Source organism: Puma concolor, chromosome C1 (assembly GCF_028749965.1).
Source record: "Puma concolor isolate L17-30 chromosome C1, mPumCon1.1.hap2, whole genome shotgun sequence".
Lineage (NCBI taxonomy): Eukaryota > Metazoa > Chordata > Mammalia > Carnivora > Felidae > Puma > Puma concolor.
The window spans coordinates 144,184,123-144,197,893 of NC_141674.1; the positions used below are offsets into that span (position 1 = coordinate 144,184,123).

Consider the following 13,771-nt stretch of genomic DNA (forward strand, 5'->3'; position numbering starts at 1 on the left):
AGAGAGAGTAGTCTGGTGTGTAGTACAGAGATTTAGTTCAGAGTCAACCAACACTGGAGTAAAAACAATCAACAACATAAAACAAGAAAAAAGACCTGCTTGGAGCACCTGGGTGGCTCAGTTGGTCAAGTGTCCAACGATCTCACGGTTCGTGAGTTTGAGCCCCGGGTCAGGCTCTGTGCTGACAGCTTGCAGCCTGGAGCCTGCTTCAGATTCTGTGTCTCCCTCTTTCTCTACCCCTATCCAGCTCGCTCGCTCGCTCTCTCAAAAATAAGTAAATAAATAAATAAAAATTAAAAAATAAAATAGACCTACTTTGAATCTGTTGGTCTCTTAAATGAACAAAGGCAATTTATTTGAAATTTTGGCAATGGCTTATTCAGTACCTGAATGTGTGGTTTCCTTTAATTGCTAGAATCATTGAGTTCATTTGAATCTTAAGTTTTATATGTATTCCATTCCTATAAAATGTAAATAATTAAAATATAATTCTTCTATACTTTATACATTTTATAAGTTACTATTAAATGCCAATATAAATATACTGCTAGAAAGTACATTTCCAGACTACAAAATCTGGATATAAATATTGGAAGTCTAAGTTCTCTAGTGAATTATAAAGGAAAGTGATTATGAATTTGTAGGAAGAGGATAATACCAAGCAGAAATGCACATATACATATACAAGCCCATAATTCTTCAGTTTCTTTCTTATCTACCTCCTGGGTCTGTTTGTATAATCTTATTTTTTGTTTCTTTGTTTTGGCTTTGGGATGGGTCTAGTTGTAGGTGTTTTGCTTAAAAGAAGAGAGAATGAAATGGAATGTAAAGAATTTTTTAAAATCTCATCTGCAGCTAGCTTTCTTTTCTCTACTCTATAGTGGCTAACATTTATTGATTATTTGCTATGTGCCAGACGACTGATTCTTAGCTGTATAAGGGAAGATTCTATTTTTGTTTCCATTTTGGAGAATTGAGTGTTAGGTCAATTTTTCTACCTTCATACCCCTTCTAAATGACCCAGCTGGCATTCAAATGCATCTAAGTACAGAGCTCCAATGCTTAAACACTAACAGGAACCAACTAAGTACGTTGTTGCAGGATTCTTTATTATTGGAGAGGAATTCTTTAGAACCAGAACCAAATAGTATCTTTTTTATAGTTAATCTTTTAGGATATGGAAATAGTTCCATTATAATGAACTTACCTTTATAACCATATTTTTCTAATATCTTTTATTATTACTGAATAATATTTCTCATTTCCATTTTGATTTTAGAAATTTGTTGCAGTAGAACTTTATCCCAACATAATACACATTTAGTAACTCTTTTTTTTTTTTTTTTTTTTAATTTACATCCAAGTTAGTTAGCATATAGTGCAACAGTGATTTCAGGAGTAGATTCTTTAATGCCCTTTACCCATTTAGCCCATCCCCACTCCCACAACCCCTCCAGTAACCCTCTATTTGTTCTCCCTATTTAAGAGTCTCTTATATTTTGTCTCCCTCCCTATTTTTATATTATTTTTTCTTCCCTTCCCTTGTGTTCATCTGTTCTGTGTCCTCATATGAATGAAGTCATATGATTTTGGTCTTTCTCTGACTAATTTCGCTTAGCATAATACCCTCTAGTTCCATCCACGTAGTTGCAAATGGAAGATTTCATTCTTTTTTGGTTGTCGAGTAATATTCCAGTGTGTGTGTGTGTGTGTGTGTGTGTGTGTGTGTGTGTGTATACCACATCTTCTTTATCCATTCATCCGTTGATAGACATTTGGGCTCTTTCCATGCTTTGGCTATTGTTGATAGTGCTGCTATAAACATTGGGGTGCATGTGCCCCTTCGAAACAGCACACCTGAATCCCTTGGATAAATACCTAGTAGTGCAATTGATGGGTCGTAGGGTAGTTCTATTTTTAGTTTTTTGAGGAACCTCCATACTGTTTTCCAGAGTGGCTGCACCAGCTTGCATTCCCACCAAGAATGCAAAAGAGATCCTCTTTCTCCGCATTCTCGCCAACATCTGTTGTTGCCTGAGTTGTTAATATTAGTCATTCTCATAGGTGTGAGGTGGTATTTCAGTGTGCTTATGATTTGTATTTCTCTGACGATGAGTGAGGTTGGGTATTTTTTCATGTGTCAGTTGGCCATCTGGATGTCTTCTTTGGAGAAGTGTTTATTCATATGTTTTTCCCATTTCTTTACTGGATTATTTGTTTTTGGGATGTTGAGTTTGATAAGTTCTTTATAGATTTTGGATACTAACCCTTTATGGATATGTTGTTTGCAAATATCTTGTCTCATTCTGTTGGTTGCCTTTTAGCACATGTAGTAATTCTAACATTTCCTATAAGAAACATTCTGGTTTTGTCAATAAGTTCTATTTTCTACTTATTTTTAAATTTTAAAATTATTTTGAATTCTTATGTTAGAGATGTCATCTGTTAATTTTCATTATATTTTGGGTCTCCTTGATTGACTCTTTGGAATTAAAATATTTATGTAGTTCTACTCCCTACATCATTGTTTTAGTTGAAGTACAGGTAATGTTGATCACTAACCTATTTTAATAGGTAGAAAAAAAACCTATGTAATCTCTTTCAAGTATTTTTACCTTGTCCCTGCTACTTTTAATAGTTACAGAAATTTAGAACTGGAAGGGACCTTAAGTTAATCTGGTCCAGCCCTTCACCTGATAAATAGGAAATCTTAAGAGTGAGTTCACTTCTCCTGGTTCTGTCCTTTGTCCTTTACAGTGGTACCTCTTTTGTCTGTTGGTCCATTGCCACACTAAAAGCTTGGGTCAAAATTCACATTGTTAAGAAAACTTGACCTTGTTAACTGTATTGTTTGCTCTACTCAAAATTTTATATACAGTTGACACAAAAGCATTTTGAACAAGAGGGTATTTTAGGAAAATTAATCTGGTATAGTATGTTTAGGTATATGGAGAGAATATGAGTAGCTTGGAAGGAATTTCACCTTGAATTCATTTTCACATTCATAATTGAAATAATAATTGTAGCAGATCTCTAAAAAGCAGTCCTGTCGTTTTCAAAAGTTCTTTCAGCCTATTACAGAGACCTTGTGAATACTGAAATAAAATGGAAGGTTTTCAGAGTTAGACATTTCCATTATATCATACTGTGAGACGATAGGATTTGTTTTCTGTGTGTGTAGTGTGGGTGTATGTGTGTTTTCCACCTATTCAGTAGTATCGTCCAAATTAGAAATCCATATGGCATGACAAAATCAAATCAGCTTGACACCCACTTTTATGGGTTTGACAGTATTAATATTAATTAATGCTGACGTTTTACTTATTCTGGATAGAAACTTTTTTATTTTATATCTGATCAAGTTTCCCATAATATACTTTATTATATAGGATTTTAAAACCATAGTTATTATGCCTTATTGTTCTAAAATACACAATAGAGGAAAGGGCTACCCCTTCCTAAAAATTTTTTTTAATTTTTAAGTAATCTCTACACCCAGTGTGGGGCTCGAACTCACATCCCTGAGATCAAGAGTCACCTATTCCAGCTACTGGGTCAGCTGGGTGCCCCCGGAAAGTGCTACCCTTCATCAGGCTTATCATTCTTCTGAAATGTGATCTTTTTCTTTTCCTTACCTTTCTCTTCATGAAATCATAGAAGAACTAATGAGCAAAAATTGTATATACTCTACCCAACCTTCTCAAGGCCTCCGCCCCCACCTCTATGTTTTATTACTATTTGCCTACCAGTGTGTGATTGCTTCAGATTATGAAAATAAAAGGTCATGAATGACTTAGAACAGTAAAAAACATTTTGGGATCCTTAGTAGACTTCATGATAAAACTGAATGAAACAGCACATAATAGATGCTTTGGACCAGTAGGGTTTTTATTTTTATTCTGCTCAAGACCAGTAAGTGCCTTGTCTTACATATCCAGGCAAATTAAAATTAAGAATTTGTCATAGACTTCAAGTACTGCTTGAGCCTCACACTGAGAGTGAGCCTATCGAGAACCTATAAACACTGGAATTGCAGGCATTTCCCCCTTTTAATCGAAAAACATGACATTAGTCTTATTATTTTTTTCTTAATATTCAGAAAACTTGTGGGAATTACACAATAAAACCAAAGAACTGAAAGGAAACTGCCTAAAATAACCAATTCTTTTTATTCCATGTAAATGTAAATATAATGACAGCTCTTTTAAAGTGATAATAAACTGAGTCTTGATTTCTCTACCCTGGTAAATGAAAATCCATGATTAGGAATAAGCAAGAAGGAACTTGAAATAATTGTCAGTTTTGTTCCATCTAAGTTCTTAAAAATGCCTATTGGTAAAATGTAAAATCTCCATGCATATATTTAGTCACCTCTTCCCCCAGCCCCTGTATACTTACTCTTACAAACAGATCTGGTTTGGGATGCTGAAGTCTTTTCCGGTGTCTTTTTATTTCTGATTCTGTTTCCTTCTTTTTTTAAACTACTTTGTTTTTATGTTACAACTTTTCTGATTTCTCGGAATTTTTCTTTGCTCCTTTTGCACCTTTACTGTGTCAGGTGAGCTTAGTATCAAAGTGTCAGTTTCCCACCAAAGTAATTTCGTTGAGCTACTACTGAGATTGCATTGAATTCATGGTTTCTTTTCAAAGTAATTGATATCTTTACAGTATTGAGTATTCCTAGATTATGGTAGATATTTCTCTTCACTCAGATACTCTTTTAATGTCTTTGGGTAAAGTTTTATTTTTTTAAAATTTTTTTAATGTTTATTTATTTTTGAAAGACAGAGAGAGGGCATGAGCAAGGAGGGGGGGGGGGGTGCTGTAGAGAAAGAGAGGGAGACACAGAATCCGAAGCATGCTCCAGGCTCTGAGCTGTCAGCACAGAGACTGACATGGGGCTTGAACTCACGAACTGTGAGATCATGACCTGAGCAGAAGTCGGATGCTTAACCAACTGAGCCACCCAAGCGCCCCATAAAGTTTTAGTTTTAATTGCAGTGTGATTCACATAACATAAAACTAACCATTTTAAAGTGTGTAACTCAGTGATGTTTAGTATATTCTCTATCTTATACAATCATTATCACTCTCCAATTCCAGAATATTTCCGTCACTCCAAAATGAAAACCCCATACTTATGATCAGTTACTCTTCTGTTATCCCCTCCTCCAGACCCTGGAAACTCCTAGGCTAGTTTTTGTTTGTAGATTTGTCTATCTGGGCATTTCATGTGAATAGAATCATACAAGTCCTAGAATGTGGTCTTTAATGTCTGACTTCTTTTACTTAGCATACTGGTTTTAAAGTTCATCCATGCTATAGCATGTATCAGTACTTTCCTTTTTATGGCTGTATTATATTCCATTGTATGAATATGCCACATTTTGTTTATCAGTTGATGGACATTTGCTTAGCTTCTACTTTTTAGCTCTTATGAATAATGCTTCTGTGAACTTTCAGGTGCAGGTTTTTGTGTAAAAACATGTTTTCAGTTCTTGAGTATACACCTGGAATGGAATTGCTGGATCATATAGTAACTCAACTCTTTGAAGAACTATCAAACTCTTGTATAGTAGCTATATCATTTTATGTTTGTACCAGCAATGAGTCAAATTTCTGACTTCTCCATCCTCACCAATACTTGTTGTTTTCTTTCTTTTCTTTTTTTGTGTTATAACCATCTTTGTGGGTATGAAGTATTCACTCATTGTGGTTTTGATTTGCATTTCTATAGTGAGTAATGATGTCTAGCATCCTTTCATGTGCTTGTTGGCCAATGTATATCTTCTTTGCAGAACTGTCTATTCAAATGCTTTGCCCTTTTTAAAATTGGAGTATTTGCCCTTTTTTTTTGAGTCCTAAGAATTTATTTATATCTTAGATAGTAGATCCTTAGTAGGTATATGATTTGCAAGGGGCACCTGGGTGGATTAGTTGGTTAGGCATCCGACTCTTGATTTTGGCTCAGGTCACGATCTCATGGTCATGAGATTGAGCCCCACATTGGGCTCCACGCTGGGCATGGAACCTGCCTGAGATTCCCTCTCCCTTTCCCTCTCCCTCCCTTCAGCCCCTCCCCTGCTTGCTTGCTCTCTTTCTCTCAAAAAACAAAACATGATTTGCAAATATTTTCTTCTTTTCCTTGGATTGTCTTTTCACTTTCTTGATAGTGTCCTTTGAAGCAGAGAAGGTTTTAATATGATGAAGTTCAGTTAATTTTTTTTGAGTTTCTTATCTAAGTAATCATTGCATAATTCAAGGTTGAAAAAATTTATACCTTTCTTCCTCTTAAGAGTTTTAATTATTTCATGTAGATCTGGTCCATTTTGAGGTAATTTTTGTATAATGTATGAGTTAAAGGATCAAATTCATTCTTTTGCATCCATTTGTCCCAGCACCATTTGTTGAAAAGACTATTCTTTCCCTCTTAAGTGGTCTTGATACCCTTGTTGAAATTTAACTGTCTATAGATCTATGGTTTATTTCTGGACTGTTAATTCTATTCCATTTGTCTATATGTTTATCCTTATGCCAGTATCATGCCATTTGATTACTGTAACAAGTTTTGAAATTGGGAAGTGTGAGTTCTCCAGCATTGTTCTTTTTCAGTATTGTTTTGACAATTTGGGGTCTCTTATTGCCATACAAATTTTGGGATCAACTTGTTCCATATCTGCAGAAAAAGGCAGTTGGAAAGGAAAATTGAGGAATTGCATTGACCTTATAGATCAATTTAGGGACTATTGCCATTTTCAAAATGTTGTTTTCAATTCCATGAACACGGGATGTCTTTTATTTATTTAGATCTTCTTAAGTAAAGTTTTATTTTTATCTTCATATGAGTCTTACACATTATTGTTAGTTGTGCTTCTGAGTTTTTGTAGTCTTCAATATAAGGATATTTTAGCATTAAATATTTTTTTGGCTTTGTAAGTTTTTATTTTAATTCCAGTTAGTTTAACATACAGTGTTATATTAGTTTTAGGTGTATAGCATATTTTTTTTTTTAGTTCACTAATCCTGCTATATAGGAAAGTTGTTGATTTCATCAGGGATAAACAAACAGACCCAAAGAATAGAATAGAAAGCTTAAAAACACCCACACATAGATGCTTATGTGACTTAGGACAAAGGTAACATGGGAATTTAATGAGGGGGGAAAAGATGGTCTTTTCAATAAATTGTGCTGAAACAATTGGACTTCCAAAAGGTATAACATGAGCATTCGCCACTACCTTATACCACATAAAAAATTAATTTGAGTTGAATTATAGACCAAAATGTCAAAGGAGAACAATACAACTTCCCTAAAAAATGGATTATTTTCATAACCGTAGTCAAAGATTTATCGAAAAGGCCACAAAAAATACTAGTCATTTAAAAAAAAAAAAGGACTGTATTTAAATTAAGAACTTGTTCATCAGTGGATCTTATTAAAGAGTGAAAGGACAAGCCATAAACAGGAGAAGATATTTATGACACATACTGTTGACAAAGGACTCTATAAACCAATAGAAAAATGAGCAAAAAGATAAACAGGAACTTCAAAAAAGAGGATATTTGAATGAGCAGTAAGTATGTTTGTCATCAGAAAAATAAATATTCAAACCTCAACAACATAATCTGTAGACCCACTAACGTGTAAAACACTGATGATGCTAAATGTTGGTGGCAGCGTGGAGCTACTGAAACTCTCAGATATTGCTGGTAGACGTGTACAGTAGTCATCTACTTTGAGAAAATGTTTGATGTTTTTACTAAAGCCAAATTTACATCTCCCTTATAACCTAGCAATTCCATTCCTAGGATATATACCCATGAGAAATGAGTGCAGATGTCTCACACCCACCAGAGATGTGTACCATCATGTTCATAGTATCCATATGTATAGAAGCCTCATATTGGAAACAATCCAAATGTTCTGTAGTAGAACGGATACATTTTGTTATTTTTATACAGCGGGGTACTAAACTGCAGTACAAAAGAGCACATGCTAATGCTACATAAAACAACATGGATGAATCTCACAGACACAATATTGAGGGAAAGAATCCAGACACAGAAGAAGACATACTATTTGAGGGCATGTAAGATGAACAGGTGAAACCAGGCATCGTGGTAACAAATGGTTATAGCGGTTATCTCAGGATTTGGGGGAAGGAAGAGGAACAAAGAAGCTTTCTGTGGTACTGGAAACGTTTTGTATTTGATCTGGGTGGTTGGTACATGAAGGTGTAACCTGATAAAGATTCATTGATCTGTATGCATGTCAGGCATTTGCACTTCACTGTGTGTGTGTATACTTTAATTTTAAAAGTAACATGCATATATAGAGAGAGATTGAATAAAATAAGCACCATACTTAGGCCCAATTTTTCAATTCAAAACTTGCCCTTTACAAGAGATGAAGGATGTTGACAAAGGGCAACCAAGATACCGTCAGTTTTTTACAGGACTTCACAAGTAAGTCATAGGAGAGGAAACCTGCGGGCAGGGGTTGTCTTTCTTTCCGGAGAGAAGAAAATCATGGTGAGTAATTTGAAAAGGAGTTTTAAAGCAAGTGATTACTCAAAGATTTTAAGTCTATTGCCTAGCAGTACATGCGTGACAATTGCTACTGTGTTTCTAGTGGGGAGGGATATGGTGCGTTTGAGATGGTAGAAAGACTGAGAATCTGCTCTGGAGCATTTCTTCATTGCCATTAAAATTCCTTGCTTTGCCTGTTCTGTAAAGGTCACTGAACATTCGAGCATGTATAGCTCAGTAAAATTCATTTATACCAACATTGTAAGTTTTTATAATTTCCTAAAGTTTGGTAAACTACTTCAGAGGTTTTCCTATTTTTATGGGAGTGCAGGGTCAAAAACTAGTGAAAGAGAACAATTAACTCCTGAAATTCTGTTCCATGATTAACTTCATTTTGTTAGTATGAATTTAAATGTTCATGGGTCATTAATATTCTTTAAATAATGAATGACAATGCTGATAGTTTAATTTTATGATTAGCTTTCTGTTCACTAATCAGTATGTATTTGAAGGAATAATTTTTAGAAGTAAAGCATCTAAAATATCTATTTCATTTTACCATGTAGTAGGTTAGTGCAGCTGAGTAGATTAACCCTTAATGTCCATGAGAAGTATCTTAAACTAGTTCCAAGGTGAGTAAGTTGAGTGGAAAGTGTAATGATAATAACAACAGCTATCAGGAAGTATCAGGGCCTTCAGTAGTCTTAGATGAATGCAAAGGTGATGTTCTTTGAAGAGCGTATCTTCTTTGCTCCCTACCACAGATCTTGTAAGACTAGAATCCTTCAAATGTTACTTCAGATCCAAGTACCTCTCTGTCTTTGACCTGTTCTTAGGAAAGGAGGTGAGGAAATAGACATGGTGACCCTCAGTCCAGAGCTCCTACTACTAATGATTTTGGGCTCTTATTCCTGCTAGTGCACCTCCCTATATGTCCTCGATTTGGATTGCTCCACTGAGGAAAAGATCTTCTGCCTCTGACACTAATTGGACATTAGCTTCTATTCTTTTTATCATGTCTCATCTTTATGAGGATAAGCAAAGAGTATTATTGCAATAGTTAATGGAAGAAATCTTAAAGAAAATGTAAAATTACTGTAAAATAGAGGAATCAAATGTCAGGGGAAATCTGTGCACATAAGCAAGCTGGCACTGAGTAGTCGTAAAACATGAGACGTGCCTTTACTGATACTTAGGAACTCATTGAAGGCCACTTCAATTAAGTAACCTATTGAGAACTGAAATGTCTATAAAAGACATAATCTGATTCATGACTCACATATGGAAAGTGCTGTTTTTAGTGCTTATAAAGAGTAGAGTTTCTTCACGTAATCCAAAGATGGAACAAACAGGACAGATACCTGAAATAATATGTATTTTTAGTTCTAAACAAGAGAACAAGGAAACAGTGCTAATTAATGAAAGAGCATGTTTGTAATGTAACAAGATTTAAACCTAGAATTAGGTTATGATACACTCAGTGACTATGAGGCACAGTAAAGAAGTATAAGGGATTAAAAACATTTTGCTCTAAGTAATGACACTGAAAAACTGTATTTGATAAATAGGACAGTTTTGGCAGAGAACTTAAGGTCACTCTATTTATTAATCCTACAAATGTCTAATATTATTTTTTAACGTGTATTAATGTATAAAATATTAGGGAAACATTTTTACGTTGTAAGCATTTTCAGTGAAAACTGATGGTGTTTCTGTTATTCCAAATTACATTTTCCTTTTTTCGTTTTTTTCCCCCCTAGGAAACTGACTGGACACTCTTTCCACATGGGCTATAGCATGGCAATTTTGAATGGCATTGTAGCTGCTTTTACTGTAGCATGGTGCCTCATGTAAACCTACACCGAAGCAATATTTTTGGCAAAACCTAGTCATGATTGCTTTGTAATCACAGGGAAGAACATCATTTGCCTACTCAGAAGACCAAGAAACCTGCTGTTCGTTATGTGGTTCAGATATGTATCATATCATCGACATTATGGAGGACCATCTTTTGTTGTTGTTTTTTAAAGGAGGACCTTCATAACCATCATTCTAGAGCTTAGGCATTGAGAATATCTGAGTATTAAGTTTCAAGTAATTTCTTAAAAGTGTAAGATGTTTACCTCATCTTTTTACTTTTGTATGTGTTGTCCTTATAAATTATAGAAAACATTTTAATGGAGATCAAACATAAAAACTTGAATACAGGGCAATGCTATCTATAATACTACATTTTTGCTAAGAAGTACTAGTAGTACTGTTTAACTGAAATGGAAATACTTCTTATTTATTCATTAAATGAGGAAAGCAAACAATGCCTACTACTTTGACATTTTATAGAAGCTACTTTTAAATCAGAATATTTAGTTTTCAGTAGTCATATAATCAGTAGAAGGGTGCATTTATATTTTTTAATGGGGTATAGTTCCTTATGCGGTTTTTGGGTTTTTTTTTTTACATATTTTCTACTACATACTGAATTTGTATGTTTTTAAGATTGTTACATTAGACAAATGTAAATGTTATTTTTTAGTTGGTGCAAACCTAATACCTACAATTTTAAATGAGTATTTTGTCTTTTAAAAAAAGCAAAACAAACAAAAAAAAAAAAACCAAAAAAAACCCACCAAAAAAGACAAACTGCACTGATCTGAGTTTAAAATTAAATAAACCTATTTTAGCAAAAAAGGACTGAAAAAAAAGTAAGTTACTTAAGCCATTAAAATATTAAGAAATTTGAATTGTTCACTATTTCTGTTTCCAGTTGCGATATTTGTCTTGGTGTATATATGGTTACTCCAACAGAACTGATATTATTTTGTTTTTAATAAATATAAATCTGAAATTTTTATATTTAGAAATGCTTGAACTACTTTGTTTTTAATCTCAAAATTCTAGTTACCAAAATAGAAAGAAGGTATTTTGATACAATGTATATATGTATAAGTTTTTTATATATAGTTTCATAATTTTCCTATTTAAATGTTCTATAATTGTGGTGTTAGTTTTTGTTTTCATAGCAATTAAGCTTAATTGTTCCCACTTCCTTTCTAAATACCTGTTTAGAAAGTCGCTTCAATTTTTAGAAAGATAGACCATTTAAAATGCTATTTTCTCTGGCCATGGAACAACTTATCTTAGGAAAGCATTGTGTAGCAAAACTACTTTATTCAGGCTAAATGGGAAATGAATATGTGCAGTATGTTCCTGTTATCTGCTAAGTGTTGTTACTGAGTAAATGATTTGATATTTCTAAAAGTCTTAACACTTTTTTACTACTCAAAAACGTTTCATTGGAAATAACAAATTGTGTCTCAATTTATCTGAAGTGTTTACATTAATATGGGGGGAGGTGTGTGTGTGTGTGTGTGTGTGTGTGTGTACACTTACATACATATACAAATCCCATGGCTTAAAGTATTCCTTCTAAAGTGGTTGTTGAAATGAATTTCTTTTCACTCCCTGCCTTCCTCCTCATACCCTCCCAGTTCTTCCTAAGTTGTAACAAAATTAGTTTTTCTTTTCTCCACCCTTCAAAGCCCTCTCCCTCAAATTTGGATAGTCCTTCCAGATCTTTGTGTCATATGACTAGGAAAAATATTACAGCACATCTTCTATATGTAGGTATCTTTAAGATACTACATTTATATATAATATAAATACATATAGATATATATCTATAAGATATTTCTTTTGGAGCGCTATTTCTGCTGGCCTAGCACTTCTTTTTCTTGGGAAGTTCCTGTCTCCAGTCCATCATAAGGTCCAAATATAAATCATCCTTCTTCCATAGCAGAGTGATTGGCTAAGGATAGGTACATAACCAAAGCTGGGACAGTCCTAGTTTTTCATCTCTCTTGGCCTCTGTGATCACAACAAGCATGCCAGCAAGGTTGGATTTCAATGAAAAACCCTCTTCCTGGTTTATAGAGGATGTCTTCTCATTGTATCCTCACATGGTAGAGAGAGGGCTAGCTGTCTTCCTCTTACACGAATTTCATCATGGGGCCTCCACCCTAATGACCTAATTACTTACCTCCCATAGGCAGGTAATTTAGAAATGCTGTTTTTTGGAGGATTAGAGTTTCAACAAATGAATTTAGGGAGGGGACAAACCTGCAGCCCATAAAAATATCCAGTATCAAAAGTAGGTTCTTTAAAAGATAGGTTTCTAGTAAAAACATTTTAAGAGGTTTTCTGTATTCATTTTCCCATTTCTGTTCATGTTCCTGATTGTATCAGGACCTTATATTGCTAACAGCAGAAACCATCTGACTACCTTGAGAAAAAGGGAGTTTATTGGAAGGATATCCAGTGGCTCTCAGAACTGGTGGGCAGGAACCAGGACATACTAGTGGTGGAAAGTACAGGAAGAGGAAGCAAAGAGTCTGCTTGAGAGTGGGAGCAGCCTGGTCAGGATGATATAATGAATCCTTCCTGTCATTTTTCTTATTCCTTGCAAGATTAGCTCAGGGTTCAGAGTCCTTGGAGAGAGTGCCCAGTTGGCCAAGATTGGGTCATGTGCCTATTCTTTTGGCTTCTGTAATTGAAGGTAACATCTGGAACTCTTCTGGGATGGCTGAATGTGTAATCATCAAAAAAGACAAATGTTCACTACAGTTCACTCTTGGCTATTCAGTTTCCACACACATTCCATTCCTTTTATACTTCAATTTCCAAAAATACTCATACCCAACAGTGCAGCTATTGTTTACTGTATTCATGGCCAAGGCCTTTGGATTATGTTCATTTTTCAAGTTTTGCTACATTCTCATTGATGTTATGCAAATCATGCTAATTAAACAGTCATTTTAGTACTAACACAGACAACAGAAAGAGATGGGAAATTTGTTCAAATACATGTTACATATAACAGCAAGGAAATACAGGTGGAAGTTATTGTCTTATTTAACTGCCTTAGACTTTACTTCTTCTGCATCTATTCTTTTATTTTTGTTTTGGCTACTGCCTTGACCAACTATGTTTCTTCCCTGAGAGACTGACCAAATTTAGACAGGTCTAAGCTCTTTCTTTTATCACTATATTTGACAACGTAAGAATACCCCTCAGAGAATCTTCAGTTTTCCTTCCATACTCTTCCCTGCTCTTATTTGTGAAGCAACTGTATCATAAGGTTAAAACCCCAACTAACATGGCAACCCTCTTTTTTTTTTTTTTTTTTTTTTTTTTGCAAGATTACCTGGTGGCATAAAGAATCCAAAATTACCATGTGGCTGTGTGA

The 13,771-nt window shown here is 34.5% G+C and overlaps 1 protein-coding gene across 3 annotated transcripts in view; it reads left to right on the forward strand.

Annotated features, from left to right (window-relative positions):
• The window catches only part of ARL6IP6 (ARF like GTPase 6 interacting protein 6), a 40,876-nt gene extending 29,025 nt beyond the window's left edge, over positions 1–11,851 (forward strand). For 2 of the 3 annotated variants that reach the window (XM_086718625.1, XM_086718626.1), the window contains 2 exons: positions 8,457–8,532; positions 10,290–11,851. In XM_086718625.1, coding sequence (XP_086574751.1) covers positions 8,457–8,532; positions 10,290–10,325 — 112 coding nt within the window. In that variant the 3' untranslated portion in view covers positions 10,326–11,851. The remainder of the gene's footprint in view (positions 1–8,456; positions 8,533–10,289) is intronic. The other variant, XM_025935109.2, reaches the window with a different exon arrangement.
• Positions 11,852–13,771: the final 1,920 nt, after the last annotated feature.